A 25640-nucleotide genomic window follows, 5' to 3' on the forward strand; every position below is an offset into this window, starting at 1 on the left:
TACCTTCATAACTTCCCTTGTAATGTGGGTATTTTACCACAAGAGAGCATCAGTGAAATAAAAACCAAACCAGGGGGTTTCTCAGGTTTCAACAGGAAATTCATTATTTAAATAGTCTATGTACGTTAATTTAGCCATTTCATCGTAAAGTGAATGCACTGTAATGCTTGGGTCGATAAATACGAAGCTGAGTATGATTTTGATGCACCTTTATGCTGGAACGGTAGCTTTATGTGACACTGCAGATTTCCTTTTTTTTTTTTTTATTCGATGAATACAATGTTATGTCATCCTTCCAGCTCACAACAAAACAAGATTCGTTAGAAATAGAGATTAATGCTCGATGAATCCAAGTTTTCTCTTGACGTTAATCCGTCTCTTGATTTCAACAACTATGTTTATATTCGGCATGTGTGCCATTAAATTGTCCCTTTCTGATTTTGAATAATTAGTTGGCTGGAGATGACCGGCAACTGGTTGATCTTTCTACTTGGTTGAACTGCTCCTTTACTTGGAAGCGCGCAACTCCACATTTGGTGTTGGTGTCTCCGCCCAGCTCCGGCAGGCTCCCTGTGTTGACTCTCCGCCCAGTGCGTGAGTCTGGACGGTGAAGATAACAGTGGAAACTGGGCAGGGTCGTCTGCACATGAAGGAAAAGCCTTCGATGCTTGCGCGCTGCGCTGCGCTGCGCTGCGGTCCCTCCGTCCACCAAACGACGCGCCGATGCGAGGATTCAACTGCGCTTGAACTTCAACTCACTGGGACATTCGCGATCATTGTGGGCGTTTCTGCGCTCACAACCGGGGCGGCGTCGCTCAACTTTGAGAAGTAATGCGGGGCTTGTAGTGAGAGCAGAGGCGGAATGCGCGGATTTGGAGGGGTTTTTTTGTTTTTTGTTTTGTTTTTTTCACGCCGTGTTTTCTCTCCTCGCTGCGTGCTGTCGTGACTTCAGCCAATCCGCTTCAGCCGATCCGTCGGAGATCTCCAGGGTTTTCGTTCTGAGCGTGCAGAGCATGCAGCATGATGCGGAGTTGCGCCTCTAACAGACTGTTTACCTTCTCGGAAACGCAGCGAGGTTGACATGTCGAGCCTGCGCGAAGGCTCCACGGGCGCGCGCCGTGCGTAAACGCTGGTGCTCCATGGAGGAGCTGCTGGAGGAGCAGCCGCTCATCGCAACCCACACTGTAAGACAGTGAGTAGCACTTGAAACGAGATGAGTCAGGACCAGGACGGGATTTCCTTGCCGGTGCCTTGCTTTGGCGCCTGTCCCGACAGAGAGACACTCAGTGGGGGAAATGCCAGCAGTAATAGTGGTGTTGGATTTGGTGGAGGTGGAGGTGGTGGCGGGGGCTCTTGCGGAATCCCGGCTGCCGGGACTTTCTGGCAGGACTCGGTGCTCGGTGGCGGGGGTCTCTGCTCGCCCTCCGGGAGCTGTCCCATGGACGGCGGAGGCTTGCTGTCCACCGGTAAGTCCAGCAAGAGCAGGCCGGTGACGGTGGCGTACGTGGTGAACGGAGAGGCGAGCCTGCAGAACGTAGACGCAGAGAGCATGGCCCTGCAGTGTCTGAAGGATGCCTGCGACACGGTGGGCAGCAGGCTGGAGACTGTCAACTTTGGCAAGCTGGACTTTGGGGAGACAACAGTGCTGGACAGTTTCTACAACGCCGGTAAGCTCGACAACACTTCAGAAACTTCCAAACTGCCTCAATGCAATCACATTCAGGAGGAAATAGAAAGACTTGCAGCTTTATGAAAGTAATTACTCATCTTAAATGGGCCATGTTAGCCTTGAATGCTTCCAGTTTGCATTCTTAGGTCAATAGTCTGGATTGATTTCATTTAATTTAAGCTTTGCTGCCCATTATAATGATTAGACAGCTGCAATATCTGCAGACCTGCAGTGTATTCACTTCACGATTGCATGGCACAGGAATGCTTAGCTCCTCTTTAAATCACTCTCAGGGGTCAAAAGTCACATTTGCTGCAGTACCACTGTTCCTGGAAACAGGTTGCTCTGGGCTTCCTAAACACAACACTCTGCTTGTCAGGGCTTGAGAAGGCAGCCTGCATGTCGGTTATTTCCACACTGCGCTCTCAAAGCTGGAACTCATTGGATAAAGATACCACCGTTTTTTTTTATTCGCTCCACAAGCATGTGTGTGTGTGTGTGTGTGTGTGTGTGGGGGGGGGGGGGGGGGGGGGGGGGTTATTGTTCTGTATATATTCCCAAAACACCGTTTCTCCCCTGCCATTGTGCGCTTCCAGTATCTTGCGGCAGTGTGATGGTTTAAACCATGAGGCTGAACTTTCCACTGGAATTTACTAGTAGAGAACCAAACATCAACCCCCAAGAAAAAAAAAATCACTTTCCAGCTATTTTCATGCTGTATATGTAGTAGCTTAGGCCTCATCCTGCTGGAAATGTACAGTTGCACAATGAGCCATGAAAAACCCTTTTTATGTTGTTTTTTTAATCAAATAAAAAAGCAGCTGTGATGCACTGGACTAGACTGACATACTTGATATGAGGATTTACTCTGCAGATACTGCATAAATATTCCTGGCACAGACTCTCTCAGCTGCTGACGAAGCCCTTTTTGAACAGTATCTCAGCCAAAAGGCTGCGCGAGTGTCCACAACACAACGGTTCAAAGAACTCCGGGTGGAAAATACTCTTACTTTCTCTGTTTCATTGCAAGAAGATCGAAATGAACAGGCTTAACCAAAAGCAGAAAGTCCTGGGGGACAAACCAGAAGGAAATCTAAATTGTTGTCTCAGCTGCTGAAAAAACATTTTAAAGTAGGATGACTTCACAGTAGCTACATTTTTGCAGCAGGTACTCCTTGGCCTGATTGCTCAGTTAAGTCCTGAAATACTAAAAGATTTTTTTTTCTAAATGTTAAAATCATCATTTTGTTGTTTCAGCTCATAGACAGTGTCATTAACATGTAATGCAAACTGCTGCTTTTTTTTAGATGTATATTTGGCACAGTGCCACTCTTTTGCAACTTCTTCCAAATAAGTGTGTGATTGTCTCTCTGTTTGCCTTGTGTTGGACTGATGATCTGTGCAGGAAGGGATCTTCTGCTTCATTCATCGTCCTCTGGGATCAGCTCCGGCACCTTGTGATCCTAATTTTAACAAAATAAGTGTTAAAAAATAGACAAGTCTTGTGTGATGATCTCTACTTATGCCGATGATCAATGTGTTTGTCATGTATCATTTGCATTGAAATGTCACTATAAGTACATAGAGGGAAGTTGGAGTCCAGATGTCCAAATATGAATAATTCACATAAATGCGTTAAATGCAGTAGCCCAGAGCGAGTTGAACTATCAAAAGCTTTGCTTTAACTAAAAATATGCATTTGCAGTGTCTGTTTCACATGAGACTGGCTCTTTGCTTCTCGTATCACTAGTTGTGCAAACACATCAAGTTCCCCGTATTATGTTTGGTCTTCTTCCTCTGAACTTCTGTGGAATTTTTCTCACAATACTCATGGGAAAGCGGCAGCATTTTCCCAGAAACGTGCTGCCATATCTGTTCAGACACACTATTCATCCTTTTCCTGCATGTAGCAGAGATGAAGGCCAGATAACAGAAAACTTTGAACAATAAATTGAGTCAAGCTGAAGGCTTGTTGGGTCTCTTTTTTGTGTGGCCGCAGGATTTTAAAGATCCAGACGTGGCGAGAAACTGGAGCTAAGTCATGCGAGTGTCATCCTCACATGATGTGGTGAACAAAAGGGGGAATTTGGCTTCAGGGTGTCGGAGTGCGATGTCCTGGTGGCCATGGTACAAAGGAACCTGGCAGAAAAAATGTCGATGCTAAACTTTGTCAGCAGGAACTGTCTCTTATCGCTATGGACTGCACCTTGTTGAACACAAGCTCACATCAGAGTCATCAGATCTGGCGTCATACATCGATCAGCTGTCGTTTCCTCAGAGCGTCTCAGCGTTATCACGGTGCTATTGACTGATAAAAGCCAGTTAAAGGAGAAAAAAAAAACAACTATATCAGACATGCAGTGTGTCTGCTTTCTTTGTGGCCCACAAGTCTAAAAGAAAATTGAGATACAAGGAAGAAGGTGATGTACCACTTTTACATTCAATATAACTTGTAAGAAATCCATTAAAAGATGAATGCATTTCAAATCTAAAGTGATCAAATGCATGCATTTTCATTCAAAGGGTACTTTTGCAGGAAGTCCATTTGCACTTTACATTAAATTAGTGACTCCAATAGCCTTATGTAAGCAGAATATTGTTCACTAATGTCAGTTATCCGCAGAGCAAAAAAAAAATCAACTGCACTTGATAAGTAAAAACGACCCAACGGCACTTTTCCTGCTGTTCCTTCTGAAATGTAGTTTACGCTAAAGTTGTAGTGAAGTAAAGGTAAAGTTGAACTTCCACTTCTGTCCTGCTTGATGCTCGTTGTAACGCAGCTCCCGCTTCAGCTAAAATCCAGCCTCGATCCTCCTGCTGAGAAATCATAATGGCTGCATTGACTCGGATAACATCCACATGCTTTCACACATGTGGCTCGTCTGCTGGCCGACTTCTCCGCCGCATTCTGCTGTGATTTTCCTCTTGTTACTGACTGTTTTACTCAACATATTCTGCCGAGCCACTCAACAGTCGTAAACTTTCATTGTTAACTTATTGGCAACAGGCTCATATTGTAAACATGAAAACCATCCACAGAAACCTGACTGCAAATATTAGTTCATATACTGTAGTGTTACCGTCAAACTGAAAAGCTTCTCCAAGCTTACGACTTACAAAAATACCAGCTATCAAAGGTATTTCCTTTCACGCTTATTAAAAGTGTTTTTCTTTGGCTGATCTTGTGCTTGAGACACAAAAGTAATTCCTCACTTTGTTCAGCATCATTCAGAATCACCAGTCGTAAGCTGCGTCCCTGTCATCTGAACACGGCATAGAGAAAATTGTTGTTATATTTATTTATTTATTTTTAAGTTAAAGTAAGCAAACCTGTCTCTTTAACTGACAGCAGCTAATGAGAAGTTAAACTGGGACTGAGGAGATGAGGAGAGAAGTCAGAGCGACACGACAATTCACACTGAAGTTACATTGTGTGAAAACACCTCGTGCGCTGTCCCGAATGCAGTAGCTAACATTGTTGGGGTTTTTTGTTCGTTTTTTTTCCCACCAGGAATCAATTGCACAGGCTTGTGATCCACCTGTCATAGCAGGTTGGAGTGTTGGGTCATCGCTGTGGTATGCAACCTGGTATCTCTCGAGTTGATTATTATGCTACTTTACCATGTGATTTATAGGCAGCACAATGACTTCTTTGTGAACAATAAGCGAGCGCTTTGCCTCACTCTGAGTGTTTGCTCAGCTCTTGTTTTGAGCTGAGAGCTTGACTGCACCACCAGCGGCACAGATTCAACCCACAAATTGCTCTCAGGCCATTTGTCCACTTGTGTCTCCTACTTTTTGATGGCTACATAACAGTGTGTTTCTCTCTCAATCCTTTCCATGCAACTACAGAGACGTTTTCACTCTTGTATCTGGGAAGTCGTGAACGCAAGAATTTATCATTGAGGAAGCACATTTGAACTGGTTTGTATCCCACAACTCAGCCTGAAATTACTCGCTTCAGCACAAGCAAATAAAAATAAGTGTGAGTGCTAAAATGAACATCTTTATTTGTGTTTGTTCATAGTTCCTTAACAATATGGCACAAGTATTGCATGTTATTACCGTAGCATCTGTTATCTCATTTGTCATCTTGTTCTATAATTTCATTCTTCCATAAAAAAGCAAATGACAGGAAATAAAACCAACACTTTTACTTTACTCTCTAAATATATTATCTGAAATATCATTCTTTCCTTATCTTGACTGGCCTTAAAGGGTCATGTTATACAGCTTTTCAACACTTTCAAATGGGTTTCGTTGATCCAAAAACCTTGTATTCAAAGATTATTTGCCCCAAATCCAGCTTTTCCTTGATTTCCATCCATTTGAATACTGGATCATGTCTGTGTTCGAATTTCCTGTTGGAAAACCATTAGAAAGTGAATTTTGGATAATATGGCCCCTTTAATGTGCATTTCTTTGCTGTGATTCTCAATGCCGAGGTTTTCCAATCATGGCGGTCTCTTGTGCTGGTGCAATGGAGAATTACCAATTTGACACAATAAGTGGGAAACGGTCAATAAACGTGTTATTATTCTCCATTTTTATTGTCTTTTTCCATGAGAAGTCAGCAGTTTTGGGACCTCGATGCTGGTGTGACACTTTTCTGAGTGGATTTTAATATTGGCAAAGTATTGAGTTCGTCTGATTTAATCAACCACAAAAAAGTCCTTGTGTCTTTAATGATGCGACTGTCTATCAAACTGCAGACCCAGACAGGGAGTGAATGTAGTCTTTGCTCAGTGGGTAAAGCCCCACGATGTCTCCTGTCAACACCGTGCAGCTTAACCTGACAGCTTCTGGTTGAGGGCGCCTTGGGATTCACCGGCACCAGACAGCTTCCTGACTGGGAGGCAGCGCGGCTCAGAAATCCCATCCACTGGCCCTTTGCTAAGATGTTTACCCTCACTTCTGTTTACTCTGCAAGCCTGGCTGCTTTTCAGAGGTTAGAGAGCACAAGGTCAGGAGGACTTGGCTCACAGGCCTTTGCTGGCATCTGGGGAAAAAAGAAAAAAAAAAGCCTTCCCCTCCAGAGGAGCAGGCTCCGGCCAGAGCTCTCTAGGATTTTATGCATGCTGGTATTTCCCAATAGGAAGTGCAGCTCAGACTCTTTAAATGGCATTTTGTCCTTCCTTCATTAATTTTTTTTCTAATGCAATCTGCACTTCATTGAAAACATAACAGCAATGACACACTCAGACTTGCAGTCATTGCATTTGAGTGTTATACCCTTTTATCTTTGAATTTCCTAAACAACAGTAAGGACCGACAGTCTTACATGTGACTTGTCAACAGGTCTTAAAAGGGTAATTCTCATGTGCCCAACAGTAAATTATAAACCCTGAGCTAAATCTCCAGAGTGCTCGATGACAGGCGGTGGAACAGCTTTGCATCAAGACTCCTTTTTAGGATGTGTCTGGGTTCATTTGAGGTAAAAGGAGGAGGAGTGGAAAGTGAGCATCCTCAGAAGCAAGCAGATGAAATGAATGGTGTCAGTTTCAGTATTTTGATAAGGTTGCATGAGGAGCGGCTGTCTCTGGGAGCGTCCGGGATTTCTGAAGAATTTTCTTTATCTGCTGGCATCTGTGAGATGTACTCCTCTCTATCTGCAGAACAACTGTTATTACATTCTTCTTATCTAATCTAACAAGCTCACAGCTGCTTTTGGTAGTGAGGCTTTTTTACATGCATAGCTACCATCATTGTTTTGATTGATTTTGCTATGAAACACCACAGTATGATTTATATTTTCCTTTTACCTTCTCATTTGCAATGTGTAGCTGCATTGTGACACCAAAATGTCATTGAAATTCTGAAAAAGTATCTGCTTCACGCCTCTGATTAAAGAAAAAAAAACACAGATTTGATTTTTTTTTAATAACACATATTATAGGACATAAGTATGCAGTCATGTATCAGTTTTGGGAAAACTTTTAAACTATTATATGTAGCACTTCAAGGATTTTCTTTAGATTTAGAGGCATTTTTAAGATTTAAGACAATAAACATGTTTGATTCTGGTCATTTTTATCAAACACAAATACGATATAATAATTTGTTCATCGCTGACTTTAAAAAGCCACTAAAGTCAAATAAAATGCAATACCATGCCAATGATATTGTTTCCAATTACAAAGATTTTAATTGATAAAAGTTAAATGAAGCGGCATAGCAAGATAATTTCATCACACCAACATTGTGCTTTTTTCATTTTTTGCAACAATGCTAAATAGAAGTATTTAAAGTACACACCTATGCTGGACAAACATATTAGATTCCCCCCAAAAATTGTTCAACCCCTATGTATGTAACTTAACTCGGATAGCTTTCAAATTATAAAGTGCAATAATGTTAACAACCTTTTTATAACTTTGCCTCTTGTTTAGGACAATCACACCCACCTATTCCACTTTTCAGTGTCGTGTTTGCGAACCCTTCCGCCTCAGTATGATCACGTGAACTAACTGAGATAAGGTTGGAACACTGTTTGCTTGGCGTCGACACAAATCCCCCTTGTTCCAGTCAATTGTGCTCCACAGAAAAAGGAAGCAGGAAGCACATCAAAGCCGGCATGTTGGGGCAACTTGCACCGCCGCACAGGTTTTCTCCCACCGTGTGCGTCTGTCGTGGATGAATTCACATTCTGTTCTCAGCTATTTTCCCCCTCGGGGGCCACGGCGCTGCAGTTTGTAAACTCTCAGTCTAAAAAGGCAACAAAGTGGAGCGGAGGTAGAAAGGACCCGTCTGCCAGGGGAGAGGTGCAACTGGCAGGTCGGGCTCATTTCCTGCATCACCACCCCCCTCCATGTATTTCCAAAAATAAATGAGGCATTAATGTCTGTGCTGGGCAATGCATCTGAGGCACTTGAATAACCATTGTCTAGTATTTCCTAGATTGTCCTCTGGGAGAATAGACGTATTTGTAGACAGAAATACACTCTTGAAAGGCTTGTATGGGCGTTTTTGTTTTTTTTTCTCTTCCCAGGGTTGTATTTTGGGAGCCTAATTATTTATATTTTGTTGTGGCGGGGGGGGTTACGCCTCATATGGAGTTGAATCTCACTTGGGAGTTTATTGTAGATGTTGCACCACTTCGTAAAATAACTTTTTATTTGTCTTTTGTTACATATGCATCAAGTTGTATGTGGAGTTCAGTTGAAGTTTGTTTTTTCTGTGTGCTGAAAAAGTTTGATGAACAATTATTTCAAGTAAAAAATATCACACCACCTCGCCCATAGACAAATATCCATCCATATTCTATAGGGCTTATCCACTTTAGAGTTGCAGCTGCAGTTGATGCCATTTGTAATGCGACTGCATACGACTCATGAAGCAGCAGCAACACAACAACAATCCTCTGCCGTTCCTGGAAATCTGGCATAGAAATTCAACATGAGGCTGTCGAAGAGGGGGGGGCGGGGGGGGTGGCAGGAAAAAGGCTCTCATGTTGGAAATGATTTCCAGTGGAGTGTAAAGACCCTGTCTGTCCTCTGCGTGGGCCAAGCTCCAGGGAAAAGCTGCCGGTGAACTCTGCTCCACTAACACGAGCCTCGGAGCCTCGGAGCCTCCTTCTTCAATAACCGTCAGGGAAAAAAAGCTGCTGTAGAAACCAAAGGCTTCACTCACATCATCTATGGCAGTTTCCTCACTATGTCTCCATGGTTACTCAATCAGTTATGTAATTGATTGTAATGAGTGCTCTATTAACCTACACAGCCTACAAACTCGGGTCCTTATGGTGAAACGGTAGGCTGTACTCAGCTGGTGCTTCACGGACCACTACACACACTTTTAAGTATTGCAATAACAATTTCACATGTACTGATTTATATAAGACCAAAGTCGGGTATCATGCCAACGCAGACAAGCGTGTGTCCGCCCTGTGGTTTCACATTCCAGTGTTATATGGAACTCCAAATGTCTGTAGGTGTGAAGGCAAAAGGTGGTTGTCTGTTTTGCCTTATGTTGGACTGGCAATATGTCCAGTCTTGTCTCCCACCTTATCTCATTGTTGGTTCAGATAGTCCCCGGACCCCCGTGACTCTAAATTTGAGAAATGCCGTGGAAGTATTTCTAACCAGGTCAAACAAGACATAAAAAATAGAGCTGTACTGCCTTGATCAGTGTTTATCTTCCTGGAGCTGTGTATTGAATGGTGGATGTGGACTGTAGTGTTTACTGCTGTGTTTCTGCACTTATCTAATCTGAAAGGCAATTGGTTTTGGCCATATATGAGTATATGCACTCGATTTCATTCCATTGCAATTTTTTTTTTTTTTAATGTAGCACAAAAAGTAAATACATTTGTTTTTGATAGATTGTTTCTTTGCTATGGCGAGATTTCAGTGCTATAAATCTTGTGATCTGCTGACGTCACTGTGGAACATTGCCACATTTGTAAGGAATGTGCACCTCCACAAGTGATTATACTAGGACTGGCACGTTTACACATTGATTTTGAATAATTCATTACATGTAAATGAACATATTTTTAGTTGGATAAATAAGTCTATTGATTCATCTACAAACATCTGTTTGAATTGCAACATATAGCTTTTTGTATCAAATACTTCAATTTGAATTAAAATGTGTTTTATCACTGTGAGTAAGTAATTCACAAAATTATTAATTAATTGGAATATATATGTCCAACCTTTGCTTTGCCGTGTGGAGGCAGGAGTGTATTGACCTGATGGTTCGAGGGTCATAGGTCAGACAGCCTGTTCCTCCACTGGCACACTTGTCTTAACGCAAAATGAGCCATTTCCATATAGATCTTCTGGGTGTGTGACCACATTTAACTCTCAGGTCTTTGCAAAGAAGATTTGTGAAGCTGTTTCTTGATGTCGTCTGCCAAAAGATAGATACATAGAAAAGTGCTTCGTTACTTTTGTTTGGAAACTATAAACACAGACAATGTTTCAAAAAGCCTCAGCTTGTTTGCTCAGTTAGGCTTGTTAGACTGTGCTTTTAATGTCACTCATAATTAATCTGTGTTCATTTTTGTAGTTCATTCATCATTGAGGGTGCAGCAAAGTTGTTTTGAATAATGCATTAGTGCATGATGCATACAGCTTTAGGACTGTATTGTAAAGCTGATGCACGGTCTCCGTGTTGTTTATTGCTGAAGGCTGTTGAGAGCAACTGTTTACATTTCTCAGCCTCCCACACTCATTAAAATAGATTACTTTGTGTCCAAATGTATGCTTCCCATTTGGCTCTGGGCGCAGACTGACACTTTGCATTGCTGAAAATAATCCACATCAACTTGAGCAGTCTCCAGCGTCATTTAGATCCTGCTGTGATTATCATATAGAGCAGATCCCACTTCCCTCCTTCGAAATGAGCTCGTGAAACGAGAGAAAGCTCTCGGGGGAAGCCTGAGAAGGATCTATAAAGAGGACCAGTGGACACCAGAACAAGCTCCTGTAAATTCATGCAGCTCTTCACTTTCTGAGCTGCTCATCATGCGTTGCCTCCTGTCTACACCCCCCCCCCCCCCCCCCCCCCCCCGTGTCCCTCAGAGGCTCCGCAGGGCCCTGCAGGATCCTGCACCAGCAAGCCAAGAGCTGCTGAAAGCCAAACAGTGTGAGAGAGTATTGAATTATTTTCCCTCCTCTGCTTTGAGCTGTAGGCGGGGGAATCAATTTAGTTTTGGTCAACAGTAGCAGGTCTAGCCGTAGGAGGTGCAGCAGGATTATCAGGGCATCACTATGCATGTTTTGCTTGAGGTTTCTTTTTCTTTTCTTTTTTTGCCAGTTTGTTTTGGTCCCTCCCAGGTGTAGACAGATTTCAATTTACTTGAGATTTAAGGTGACAACGAAGATCACAGCACCAGCAGAGGTGTGTACATGTGATCAGGAAACTCTGGCTGTGAACAGACAAACTGGGTACTCGGGTTACTGCGCCACTGGCTTCGTGCAACACTTCTGTCACCACGCAGATCTGCTGTTACTCTGGCGTGTTGTCAGCCGTGGCGATATCGGTAAGCAATCGCGACATCTGAACGCTCTCCAGAAACATTGAGAGGCTATTGGGTTTCACACACCACCTCAGCAACTTTTGAGATTGTTTCCATGAAAGGAAGATGATTAAATTCCATCATGAAGAGTTTCTGCCACAGAGTAATCTCATCATCTCTGGAGAACTGGGAATTATTTCATGCGTTTGATCGCTCTCTCATTCAAATGTTGACTAGGATCATGTTGAATATGGTGTAGCATTGAGACTTACTTATTCATAGACGACCACACTCCGATGCCCCTGCTTTATTAAACAGTTGACAACAAACAAAGCGTTAAATTAGAATCACTCTTGCATAAATGCCGCTTTTCCTTGTGCGCAAAGTGGCAAAATATCACACTCCAGTCATCAGCATGGTTTTAACAGCGCGCTGTGTAAGCTGCTTGGGCAGGCGTGTCACTCATGCCACTCGCTTCTGATTAGACTTTGCTCCTCACTGTGCAAACCTGCTGCAAAGCTTCACAACATAACGTATCAGTGCTTTTCAAAGTAAGTTTTAGTTATAAAAATGTGCAGCCAATCTGCCAAGACTGTCTGAACGTTCTTCAGAAAAGAAAAAAAAAATGTAAAGCTGTTGAATTAAAAGTTTATGGATGAAAACAATAGCGAAACTCGTTACTCTGATGCAAACCTTCTTTCCCTCCCACTCAGAGCCAAACACCGAACCTGGGGTGAGAGAGGCTTCTCCATATCTGCCCCAACACCTCCGTGACTGTCCTGAAACTAACACCTTCAAATCTCATCAAAACTCCATTGTTCAGAGCCGCTTTTAATACTAAATGCAAATCTACTTCTTTCATGTGTTTCTATGGCTGGATTTTTTTAATGATGATTCTCCATTTTATGCTTGCTGATTTTATCATAATGTAAAGCATCTTTGGGTGTTTTTAAAAGCGCTATACAATTAAATTATTATTATTATTATTATTATTATTATTATTATTAACAACATTTTTCCTTCTACTGGTGCGCAGCTTTTAAACTCCTAAATAAAACATTGTTATGTTGGACTATATCCAACCAAATGGACTGTTGCATAACGGAGAAACATGTTTACACTCTTCCTCATCTCTTTAGTTATATGATACTGTTAATTCAAACTCCTGTAATCAATGGAATGCTGTTTTTTTTTTTTTATTCTGGATCCACATTAATCACTAAAACAGGAAGGTCTATTGTCACAGGGAGCCACTCAAGTGAATATAAACATAATTATGCAACATGAAATTACGCATAGTGACTATTAAAATACTGTACATAATGAAAGTTTCAAAATAAAATGCAAAATACAGGCATACAGAATACTATTGATGAACTGCCCCACAGTTGATATATTGGAATGCTAAAAATATCAATGCTTCAGAGTTGATATATAAAAATGTTTGTATTTATTGTACAAGAGACATAAAAAGCAAAGGCTGGTGTTCAGTGTCACTACTTAAAGACATATATTTGCAAATGTGTATTTAAAAAAAAAAATGAAACTATGTTGCACAAAGGAAATTAATAAACTGCAGTGTCATTGTTGATTGAAATTAACAATCATGCATTCTAACTTACTGCATGAAGCAAACACACACAGTTCTTTATGTACACCATGTTGTTTTCAAAGTTTTTGCAGTTTTTCATTGACGGTGATCTTATGTCTTGATAATCATTTCATTCTCCAATAGAGGGGAAATAGATGCAGACAACTCAGGAAATCAATCATCAACATGCTCTAAACAAATTTGAAGTGAAATAGTTTCTCTGGAGGACTAACATACACATCATGGCAGTCTGCGTGTTTGGAGTTTAGTGTCTTCAGCTCTCTGGGTTTTCTTCTGAGAGTACAAAGCACTTATGAGAGCTGATTGCTTTTCTTCACGCTCTGGGCTCAGCGAGACTCGCCTGCACTCATATTTGCATATTGTTGAACCTATCAGCCCTGCCCTGTGTCCTCACTCAACTGTTTTTTTTTTTAGGTGTTTTGTTTTTTTTTTCCTCAGCAAACAGGTGACGTTTCCAAGCACCACAAAACAAAATCATTCCTTCCGAGTTTTATCGTCTCATTGTTTTCTCTCCGTCTGAAAACACAGCCGAGCTGCATCATATTGTTACCTTGTAATGGCCTGTTTGCATTAAAATCTCATCCAGATACAATATTGATGAGGTCTACTGCCAGCACAGGAATGAGACCAGCTTATCTTTTATTCATCAGGCAACCTGTGCTGTCTGGATCTTGACATTCAGCTGTGAGCCCAAGACAGTTCAGAGGAAAAGAAGGAGAATGAGTTTTTGTTTAGTTTTTTCAAGTTTTTTTTGTTGTTTTTTCTTTAAGTACATTTGTGTGCAGGATTGTTGAGGCTTATTGAAAGATTAGATAGCCCATACAAACTGATTGTCTTGTCAAAGCAGCTTCCTTTTTCTTCTGTACAATCCAGTCTGTCTTGTTTTGGATATTTATTGTTGTCCAAATATTGAATGAGCTGGCGTGCGTAGTTCCAGACAAGTGCGTCACGGACGGGGAACTCGCATGTGGTTGTCAGGTGGAGGCCAATCTCACTGAGGATTAAGGTGCACTTTCCCTCGCCGCCTTTTTACGTCAGAGTGCGAAACCTAACTTGCACTCAATCGCAAAGTGGGTACCCTCATGTGAAGACGCTGGCTGCTCATTCTGAGGAAAAAAACAAAAAAAACCTCCACGTATTCCACATCACCACACCGAGTGGCAGGGCTTAAAATCCCTCACATCCTGTCCTCCGCCTACTGGGCTGTGAAGAAAAAGTGAAGCAGTGAAAGGCAGTAGATGATGAGAACCTCGGAGGCCAACGACAAGTACTCATTTCCTGGTTGAATTTGCATGCGCTGATGATGAATACGATGGGATGCGTGCCCCTTCATCACTGATAGAAGCTCTCCACCGGCTCTGGCACTTCGCACTGTTATGTTGGCACGCATGCAGAAAAGTAGTGAAATAAATTGACTGCTTGAAATAAACCCTGGATTGGAATTGTGAGTACTCAAATGCTTGCGTTGGGGTAATTGGCTGTGATGGAGTGGGTGCTGTTAGAAGCTTTTATTGCTTGTGTTGTAATGACTGGATCCTGCAGCTCAAAGACACACTAATCCATGTTGCATTGACATCATGTTACATGGCTTTTTTTTTCAAAACAATCAACTGTCAGATGTGTTGGAGTCATATGAGGGCACATTTGTGTTTTGGCCCATGTTGGAAACACATGACAATGTGAGAAAGAAAGATCTGTCTGATTTAACAAATCTTATTCAAAATGGAGAAACATATCGTCTGATGTGGGATCAGTTGCTCAACGTCTGCGTACTTCCGTCGAGTATCGGTACACCAGGTCGAATGGGGTCACCATGAAATAACCCATTAGAGGTAAAAGATCATGTTGGAAGTGTCGTAGAGAACCTACTCTTATGTTAAATGTAGGGTGCCTGTTGACACATGAATAGTTGGAAACAGATGAAAAAGCAGGTTGCGGCGTTATCTCAGTGTTTGTCTCCTGTCATTACTGGCACGCAGCCATTTAGCCGGTTTGTTTTTTTTATTGTTATCAGTGGTTCCAAGTAGCCTTGGGAACACCGTGTACTGCCCTGCCTTACATGCAACTCTCCATCCATAACGCCACCAGTGGCAATTCAACACGCTACCGACCGAGAGTAAGGAGTGAAATGCGGGCAGGGTCATCCATGGTGTTGGTTCACAAGTCAATGCACTCTTTTGTGTAAGTCCCACTGCTTACACCACCACAGCAGAGTGGTTTGGTATGCCAGTATAAGCAGTGGGCTTTTTGTTCGAGGCTGGGAACTCTCCACCCCTTCAGCTGCAGCCCCGCTGGCTCCAGTGACAGTGGGTAATGTTTACTCCTCCTCACCTCTTGGTGCTCAGACGTATGGGTCCAGCTGGAGGCAGCGCAGTGTTAAGTGTTTTTGTATTCACCGACAGAGTTAAGAAGGTGGGTCGAGCCACATTCATTGATGGGAATGTTGTGTTTTTCAAAGCTGCGCCTCACTTATAGCTCCACTTGGACGTCTGACATGACCTGATGAGAGGCGGTATTAAAAGCAGCTGTTAGTTTCACCCATAAAAAAAACATGCAATTCCAGTAGATCCACATTAAAGGCTTTATGTCTCCACTGCTGTATTCGTACAGAATGTCTCCTTAAGAAAGATAAAAGACATGATGATTTTTTGTTTGGTTTTACAGCACTTAAGATGGTTAATTAAAGCAGATTGTAATTGTGTAGCTGACTATTAACAACAAACACTGTATATTAATAATACATAGAAGCACATGGCATGCATGGTTCAGTAGTTAACAGTGTGGATGGATGTTTGCATAATTACTTGCAGGATTTACCCATATATGTCTGGATTATTTTGTACAATTTAGCAATTGTTATTCATGTATTATTGTTTTGTGTTTGCAAAGCTAGTTCGTAGTTCTGGCTTAACCACCGTAAGCCTGCAGGAAGAGAATGTCATTTTATTTATCATCCCATGAAAACACAAAACGTGTTGTGATTGTGTCTATGATTTTGAGTTGCACTTTAATCACATGAAATGCACTTTGTGCACATATGCAATTTAATCAATCAACTATTTGAATATTTTGACTACTTTTCTACTCAAATATGCAGAACAAGCAAGTATATACTCATGGTTGACAAAACCAAAAAAAACATCCAGCTTACAGCTTCTTGGATTTTTGTGCTGGGAAACGTGCTTCTGTGTGCAAAGCCTGGTCAATAAAGAATAGTGACAGTGAGCCACAGCCTCAATCCATCCGGCTCATTCAGGATGTGCTGAAATGCTGCTGTAAGACAGGCTTTATCACCCAGGATCAGGCTGTCCTCTATAATGTCCCTGTGATTGAGTGGTAGAAAAACCCTGCAGCCAGGTTTTAAAATGTCACGAAGTGAAAAAAAAAAAAAAAAAAAACCCTGTAAGAGAAGCACGGTTGGACAAACTGTCACACATGGATGCAAAAATCTGTATCTGTGCTGTTTTCACACAGGATGTTGACACTTCACACATACACACATAACGTGCAGCTGATCTCTCGGAGAGCACTGACGGGCCACGCCTATTTTTCACCATCAGATATTGCCGTGGTGGAGATGACGGACGCTTTCCGCCAGCCTTCACTTTTCTACCACCTGGGAGTCAGAGAGAGCTTCAGCATGGCCAACAACATCGTCCTGTACTGCGACACTAACTCCGACTCCCTGCAGTCCCTACAGGTGAGCTCACGTCACAAACACCAGGTCCTCGTCGCTTCTCCTCATCACTCAAAGAACCGCACACAGAGGAGATTAAATACTATATTTAGGCGAAAGTGGACAGAAAAAAAAAATATGTAAATGGGTGGCAGGGTCACGGAAATGCATCAGTCGAGTGATGCGTGTGAGAAACATTTAATAAGCCAAACGTCAGCAGTGGCCTCGATGAGGCAAGGGCAGTATGCAGGCGGATTTAGAGGGGAACAAAAAGCTGAGTTTAATCAGGAAATACACAATCGATAGCCATAGTGCAGCATGAATTTATATTAATTCATCAAAAAAGTCAAACCAAACCTCAAACTTGCACATTATTCATCCATCTTTATTCCTCATATTGTGTAAATAGCATTGTTCCTGCTTTCTGTGTTAAAATAAAGGTTCGATATGTATGTTTGTACAATCCACCACCATCAACAGTCATCTCAGTACCTGACTTGACTTTCGTGCACCAGGCTTCAGTTCACTTCAACCGTGACAAGCAGAAGAAGAAGTAGTTGCTGTCAACTGGCAGGTAGTTTGTGGAAATTGTGTCAGAACTTTTTTTTGTCTGTGAGGAAAGAGACAAATATTTGCCTTTCTTACAAGTATCAGTCCGAAAACGCACAAATCATAAAATTATATCACCTTTTCATTCATTAATCCATCTTCTATACCGCTTTATCTGACGGAGTCACCAATTTAGCCACAAGCGTATGTTTGTGGATTGAAAGCAGAACATCCAGAGACAACCCACGCATGTGGAGAACATGTAGAGAGGCCCCCCGGGTCCCACCCAGACCTGGCGGAAATTCTTGTGGTGGGGCGAGCGAGCTCACCACGCCGCCACAGTGCAGCCCGTCAACTTCATCAAAGAGGTTTCATTTTGGTCCAGATTTCATAAAGTGCCTCGTGATCCAAAACGAGTCGATGGTGTGAGTGCAGAAATACTTTTAACATTCCTTTATGAATGAAATGCAGCAGATTTTAGAAAGTAATTGTCCCTTCATCGAAAATACTGCATTTTTATTAAAATTGTTAAGCGTTAACTGTCTCCTGGCATTTGAAAAAAATATTACTAGAATAGATTATAATACATACTATAGTAACAGAGAAAGAATTTTAAAAACTGAAACAGAAATATTGAGCTACTTCGAGACTTTAAATGCCGAGCTATGATATTCTATTCATAAAAAAGCTCATGCGTATATGAAAGTGCAACAAGCGCTTGTGGGTGGTCTTTACTGACGTTAACTGCAAAAATGTCCTTCACTCCGCAAGTTTCCAAAAAACTATAAATGTGTTTTTTATACGAGGAGAGACCGCAGACGATGTTAAATTTCATAGCATTTACCCGTAAATCACTGCCGTGGGAAAACAACGTTTATTTACCAGAAAGAGTGGCCGTGTGTCGGCGCGTAACGACAGTGCGAGTCTTGCCGCTCCTGTTCAGCGGAGCAGACAGTGCACAGAGTTCTTGGCCCACGCTGAAGGCATCCAGAAACCGCCTGCTGCACACGACATTTAGCGGAGGAACACTGAAGGCTTTTTGTTCGCTGGCGGAGTGAGAGAGAGTCTTGTGACAGCCGGAGACTTCAGCTGGAGAGGCGACCCTGCAGGGACGCACAGTAGATCATCAGGACGGGCGTCTCTTCTCAACCCCTCATCAGGCACTCATTGACTAACTTGATGTGAATATTTCAGCACAGACGTGTCATTTAAGGACACGTTAAGTCTGAGCTGCTCTATTTATCTTTTAGTGTTTCTGTCATTATGAGGAAGGTTGGCCAATCCCACTAATTGTGCATAAGTATGTATACAGGTGTATAGTCCTTCTCAGCTTTAAGGTGACACAGATTGGCTGTGCTGGCAGTTTTGTCTGTTCTCATGAAAGCTGAGACTGAACACGTAGTTCTTCTTTGTGTCGTCTGCGCCAAGTATCCACAATTCTGACGGCCGACTCGAGAAAGGTTGCATCTGTCTGGAGGGTTTCTTCTGGCCTCACCAGACTGCTTAATTGTCACAAAGAGTGCCGACTAGAAGTCACAGGTTCTCTTTTAATAGAGCTGCTCTTTTGAGAACGGACACCCAGACCCTGAAGGAACAAAAGCTAGTTTTGGTGCTAGTTTCTTGGAAAGTAATTTATTTGCTAATCGTCTGGAGTCATGCTGTTTGGGATACTTCTCAAGTGCATGTTTCATTGCTTCCTTCCTTTCAGATTAATTCTGAAAGCACAGCACAGCTCGCACCCATTGATTCAGACTGTAACACATCTGGAGGGTCATCACAACACTTGTATGTCAAATCAATACAATATTGACGGTTTGCAAAGACATGTTATTGCGTTGTATTCTGCCGGGACCATTAGATACAAATTATACTTTGTGTTACGTACTATTGCAAAGGTGTAATGACTTCAGTTTCATTGTAACACCCAAGCTCATTGATTGTTTTACTCTGCGTGTATTGGGCCCATTTATACTGAGAGTCTTCAGTTTCTAAGATTGCTGCTTATAATACAACATGAAAGTACTTTCACTAGCAGAACATCATCAAACTTCCTAAAATCACATTTTCACTTGGTGTTCTATGTTATTATTAACATATGAAAAGACAGAAATGGCCTCCAACTGTTGCCAGAAGGACACACTTGGGCACACTGTAAGACATTTTCTGCACACTGTTTCACATCCCACTGTCACAGTAGCTGGTGTTTGAGGACTGATGAAGAAACGCCTCGAAGGGGTTTTTACCACATTCTGCTCACATCTGGCCGCTTTCTGCACGAGCCACAGACACCACAGCCGAACAGATTTTCTGTATACGGGGGGGGGGGGGGGGGGGGGTTTCAGGCGCTAATAGATGATCCCGCGAGCACTTAATTTAACGCTTGCTGAGGTCTTTTATTTGTGTGCGTTATGGAGGAAATTAAATGGGAGGAGTCAAATTTTATCTATTTGAATTGCAATGTGACTTTAGGGCAGGGGTATTGTATTTAGGCCCCAAATTTACATCCATTATGTTTAGGCTTTTTTTTTTTTTTTTTTCATTTTGTTTGTTTGTTTCCATCACATATAGAAAACGTCATCCAGAATGATAGTGAACTGGCCTTCATGCAGGTGGTTAGCACTCTCACTTCTCACTTCATAGTGACTTTGAATCTGCGCCGGGCCTTTTCTTTGTAGAGCCGACATGCTCTCCCCAGGCTTGCACTTGTTCCCTCCCACAGTCACAAATGCATATGCTGGTAGCGTTTATTGGGGAATTGCAAACAGGGTGTGAACGTGAGTGTGTGTGAGACTTTCTCTCTGTGTGTGTGCTGACCCTGTGATGGACTGGGTGTCCCCTGCCTTCACCTCCAGACAGCTGATATTGGCTCCAGACCCCTGTGACCCAGAACTGCATAAACCATATAAGATGGATGGATGCTCATTGAAATTGAGCCTTTTCTCAAAAGGTTATTGAAAGTGCAGGCAATGACAGGATTCAGCAATTTGCAATATTAATAAACCATACATAAAATATTGTTCCATCCAAATCTTTATGTATATTATTTTAAAAAAACGTTCTATGGAAGCTTACTAGTCAGCCAGAAACAATGTTTAAACAAACTCCTCCAATGCAGGATTTACCTGCTCCAATCGTCCCCGGTTTGAATCTGCGTTGGGCTTTGTGGCTTCAACCAAGTGGATTTTGCATGTTCTCCTTGTGTGTGCCTGGAGACTAACTGAGAGAAAATGATGTCCGCTCTTATTGTATTTTCTTCTTCTCTTCTCACAGGAAATAATTTGCCAGAAGAACACTGTAAGTACACGAGGCTTTTCTTTCCCTTTGCCTTTCACACATTACTCACCCATTGTTCGCACATCTCACATTATGTGGTGCAAAGAATATGCTTTTTCACAACAAGCGGGGAGGACGCGATCGTGACGCCTTCTATTTTTCTTCTCGGTGTCTGAGAGCTTTCCTCCTGCACGGCCCACTTTTGTTTAGAAGTACTGATAAATGTTAGGGATTTTTTTTTTTTTCTTTTTCTGCGGAATGGAAAAACCCTTCCTTTCCTTTTTAAGTGAGTTTCAGATGAAAGCTGTTTCATAAGTTACAGTGACTGGGCTGGCACAATCTGCATAAAAAAATGCATTTTGTCAATTTGACTTGCAAAAAAAAAAAGAAGAAGATTTCAGAGGAAATCCTGTTCTTAACTGACTCAGATCCTACTGCAGGTTCTTATGAAGTTATTTAAATACACCTCCTCTACTGAAGTGATCAGGTATTTATGTATACTGCACACATGTTTATTAAACATAACAAACACAAATCTAACAATAATATTAAAATATTTATAAACTCCTTTTGTGATCTAAAAATAGCTTCTTTTTTTTTTTTTCCAATTTGTGCCTGGATTAATCCCTTTAAGATAAAACAACCACATTTCCTGCTAATAGGCTCCTTTCACACTGGAGGTGTGCAGAAGCAGGAGCCTGCTGTTGTCCAGGAGTCGACGCTCAGGAGTCAGATGAGAGGCTTAGCTCCACTAAGTGGCTTTCCAGAGTGGAAGTAGGTAGAAACGTGCTGTTCTCTGACACTGACTCGTACCGTGTGAGCAGAGCTGATTATCACTCACAGTGTGAGGGTGTGAGCTCACCGATCTGCCTCCTGTGCTCTCGCTGTCTTTGTTCTCTCCCCGTCCCGCTCGTGTTAATGCACTGAAACGCCCTTTTCCACTGGGACACATGGCCTTAACTCGCTCCTCGTGCTCCTGAAAGCTCACTCAGGCTTCAGTATTCAGTTTATGGTTGTTTCCCTTTCATCCCTTTGATAGAGCTGCTCTTCTATCCAAATGCACCATAATTAACTTCCCATTCAGCGTTACAGACAAGTCATGAACCACACCAACATTCAGAAATAAACGTCCAGGCAGCAATATCCTTTTTTTCTCTATCCTATACCGTATCATTTCACAGTTATAATGGCTAATAATAAGATAAAACAGTCAGAATTGCTTTTTTTTTTGCAGACCTGTTGCAGTTGGGAACTGTATGTGTTTATTTTATCTTTTATTTTATAATTAATGGCAGCTTAACATTTTGTCTTTGTTTGTAATATAACAACAAAGTATTTTATTCTCGAGCACCTTACATGGCAGAGTGCGTGTGAGGGGGTACATGCGACTGCAAAAAACAGGAGAAATGGATTATATAGGAGATGTCAATTAACCATTATTACCAATGTGGATGCTCATGTTCACGCATAATTGCATCGACATGAGTGCAGAGTGAATCAACTCCGCAGACGAGAAATTGATTAAATAATAATGCATATTCTTCTAATAACCACAAAGTGAAGTTTTGGCACTCGGCTTGGCAGCGTGCACGGCTGTGCATGAAGTGCAAATTGTTGTCTGAGTCTCTCTGCTCTGTGGGTTTTTATTGCACTTCACAATGTTGCTGGTAAACTGATTTTAATGGTGTGTTCTTTTCCTATCTTAAGTAGGTGTTTTATTAGGTGACTTTACCATGTTATATTTTATTTACAATATACAGGTCATCTTCCACAGCATAGATAATTGTATATTGCTTGGCTTTGGAGACAAAAACTTTACCCTTTTGTGTTTTTAAAATGTTGAAATGAGAATTAACTGAATCTGAAAAGGTTTGGAGATGGCGCACAATATCACATTTTGACATGTTTAATACAGACAATTATAAGCCATCTTTTTCATCCTTCTTCACATCAGTGGACATTTTTATTTTTACGATGCAGCAAATATTTAGTTTCACAGCCAGTTTCTGATGATCACTTTTGTTATGACAACACAACGCCTCTCATTCCAACATTCAGACTAAATCATGACTCTTCCATCCAATGCAACTAGTGTGGTTGTAATTATTTAAAGGAATATGGTAATATTTTTTTCTTTTCATTTTACAAAAAGTTAAGTCTTTCTTCACTTTATTACTCTCTGTGAAACGTCGCTTATGACGCTGTTTCTATGCTAAATCTACAAAGGTGCATTTTTGCACATTGCGAGTCAACGATATGATAAATCGACCATATGATCACATCTCAGTACACGTCCTTCTCTTGATGAGAATTTGGATATGTTTTATAAAACTCCTTTAAACTCCGCCTCCTGCACAGTTTGCGCCACATTGTCACATTCTTGCCTCCTTTTACTGGGACTATTTTTTGGGGGGTTCCACCTCCTCCGTGAACCTTCTGCCAGTTTCATGTGACCACAGGTCAAACTATTGTTACACATGTTCACACTATGAGCATTTATGGACTAAAAATGAGATCCACTGATTACCCAGAAGAAGAAAAAAAAAACCTTTTGTTACCTTAAGCTTCTAATGATTGCTTCTAGGAAAGGTTGTGAATCCTCTTCGCTCTCTTATAGGCCAAACGAGTACAGTAAAGCTTCCAATCTCAACAACATACAGAAGCAATGAGAAGTTCCCCAAATCAGCTTTGGGTTCTAAAACGAGTCTCATTATGTTCGGGGATTTTTCTCCCAACATTGGTGAAAATGTACCTGATTACTCTCTATTGTTCAAAAAGCCTGTGTTCTCGTTTGTCTTTCACAAAGCTCATTTGAATAACTACCCTGGAAATTGAAATCTAGGTAATTAACGCCTGATTGTGTATGTCTAATTGCTGTAATTATAAAGTAATTATGTCGACATTTGTTCCTCTATGTGTTGGTACACACTTTCTAAATTTAATAACTGATGTTGCATGTGCAGGCACAGCGTACAGGAACAAACCACCAGAGCTTGACGCCTCAGGTGGAAGAGATCAGGTCACGGCTGCTTCCTCCTGTTTTGTACAATGAGAGCGAACACTGAGCTGAGGTCAGCTTTGTGTGTTTGTGAAGCTGAGAGAGGAGGCAGAGCTGCTTCTCTGAGGCGTCACCAACATTGCGACTGGCATAGGTTAGCGTCAGGTGACCCCGCAGCTGCTGTGAAATATGCATCAGCCTGTGAAAACAAACTTGCCATGTGATCCTGATGATTGCTTGAATCACACAAACACACACACACACAGGAGCTAATTATAGCGGCAGGGTTTTGCAGCCCGTCTGGTGACACCTGACAGGAACGAGGGTCACAGGTTTATTTTCTCAGTGTGTCTATGTCGCCGCTGCTGCAGCAGCAGCAGATGATCGTGATGTAATGAACCACTGTTGCAGGAGGAAGTAGTTATCTGCAGATGGCTTTCATTGTTTCAACACCGCACCTTCCTTTCACTTCCTTTTTTTTTCTCTCTCTCTGTCTCTCTCTTTCTCTTGGCAGTGAGAGCAGCAGCAGAAGCGTGTCTCTCTCAAAGGCTTTCTGAGAAGCCAGAGCCGAGATCGAATATTAAAGTCATCAGAAAGCAGCTGGGTAGCAGCCCGGACGCCTTCACACATTGTCTTTCTGCACACATCTGACACCCCAGGAATAGCTCTCCTTGAAAAGACCTCAGCTGGTTCCTTGAGGATATCAGTCGTGGGTTTCCTGCCTCTCTCGCGCTGCTGTCTGCAAACACCAACACACACGTGTTTCCTCTGTTTGCTCAGCGGCGGTGGGCCACTGCAACGGGAGCTTCGGCGCCGCTGCAGAGAAAACAAGTTGACGTTAAAGCAAATACAGATACGGAAAGTGCAGACGTGTGGAATTAGTGCAAAGCACACGAAGGCGGAGGCTGTTTGTGCTGAAACTGAAACAAACACAAAACTAAATTGTTCCTGATTGCCACAGCTGGAGAAGATCTCTGGTGGTCGGGTCTCAGTTTGTGCATCAGGCAGCAGAAACAAGTGAGATCAGTAAGACCGACAAGGGTTTGTGGTTAAAGCAAAGAAAGCAGCTGCTCATGGGGTTGTCGGCACCGGTGCAGATCTGTCCTCCAGGCTGCTCACTGGAGAAAACAACATATACTGTAAACACTTGTCGTTTGTGTCAGACGGATCAGAAGTGAAGCTTTGACCTGAAACCGTCTCAAACAGGGGAAACAACTCAGACTTCCTCCTGGCAGAGTGTTTCCTCCCTTCGCTGTACGTGCTCTTCTAGCATTTCACGTTACTCAGATAAGATGATTGTTTAATGAGTGATTGCAAGATGTGCCGTGAATCCACATGTCAAACTTCTCCTTGTTATTATGCAATTCTTTGTAAATGTAGCAAAGCAATTTCATTATCTTTTTTCATCCATCTAAAATGAAGGACATGCAAACTCCACACAGTTCAGAACAGAATTACTGCATGCAAATGTTGTCATACAGTATTTCATAGCAAATTACCTTGAAGACGAGATGATTAAAGCCTTTCAGTACTGATATGAGTAAAAATTAGATTTGACACTGCGCCATCTTTATATTGTCCACAACCTTCAAAAGCTGATATTTAATGCAGTGATCCAGAAACTACATTTCCACTTTCTATTGCCTTATTTAGCAAAGAGCCTTGAAGTATTTCATATCTGAAAAAGAAAAAGAGCTTCATGGAGAGCAGCAAAAGAATGATCCCTTCCCATTCTATGAAACCAGCTCGATGTCCGGCTTGCCACCACAGTGAACAAGTGTGTGGCTGCGACTGACCTGGTGTGATGCTCAGCTGACAGTTTGCAGTCGACTGGTTATTTAGAGGCTAAAGCCCAGAACGACTCACAGTGTCTGATGAGATCCACACCACGTCTTCTCT

The 25640-nt window shown here is 42.1% G+C and overlaps 1 protein-coding gene across 1 annotated transcript in view; it reads left to right on the forward strand.

The window, feature by feature from the left end:
• Nucleotides 1–639: 639 nt before the first annotated feature.
• The window catches only part of map3k5 (mitogen-activated protein kinase kinase kinase 5), a 65984-nt gene continuing 40983 nt past the window's right edge, over nt 640–25640 (forward strand). Inside the window, exons 1-3 of the mRNA XM_080514299.1 lie at nt 640–1667; nt 16806–16945; nt 20741–20764. Of these exons, the coding sequence (XP_080370425.1) occupies nt 1214–1667; nt 16806–16945; nt 20741–20764 (618 nt within the window). The 5' untranslated portion in view covers nt 640–1213. The remainder of the gene's footprint in view (nt 1668–16805; nt 16946–20740; nt 20765–25640) is intronic.

This window comes from Blennius ocellaris (assembly GCF_963422515.1).
Source record: "Blennius ocellaris genome assembly, chromosome: 18".
NCBI classification, from domain to species: Eukaryota; Metazoa; Chordata; class Actinopteri; order Blenniiformes; family Blenniidae; genus Blennius; species Blennius ocellaris.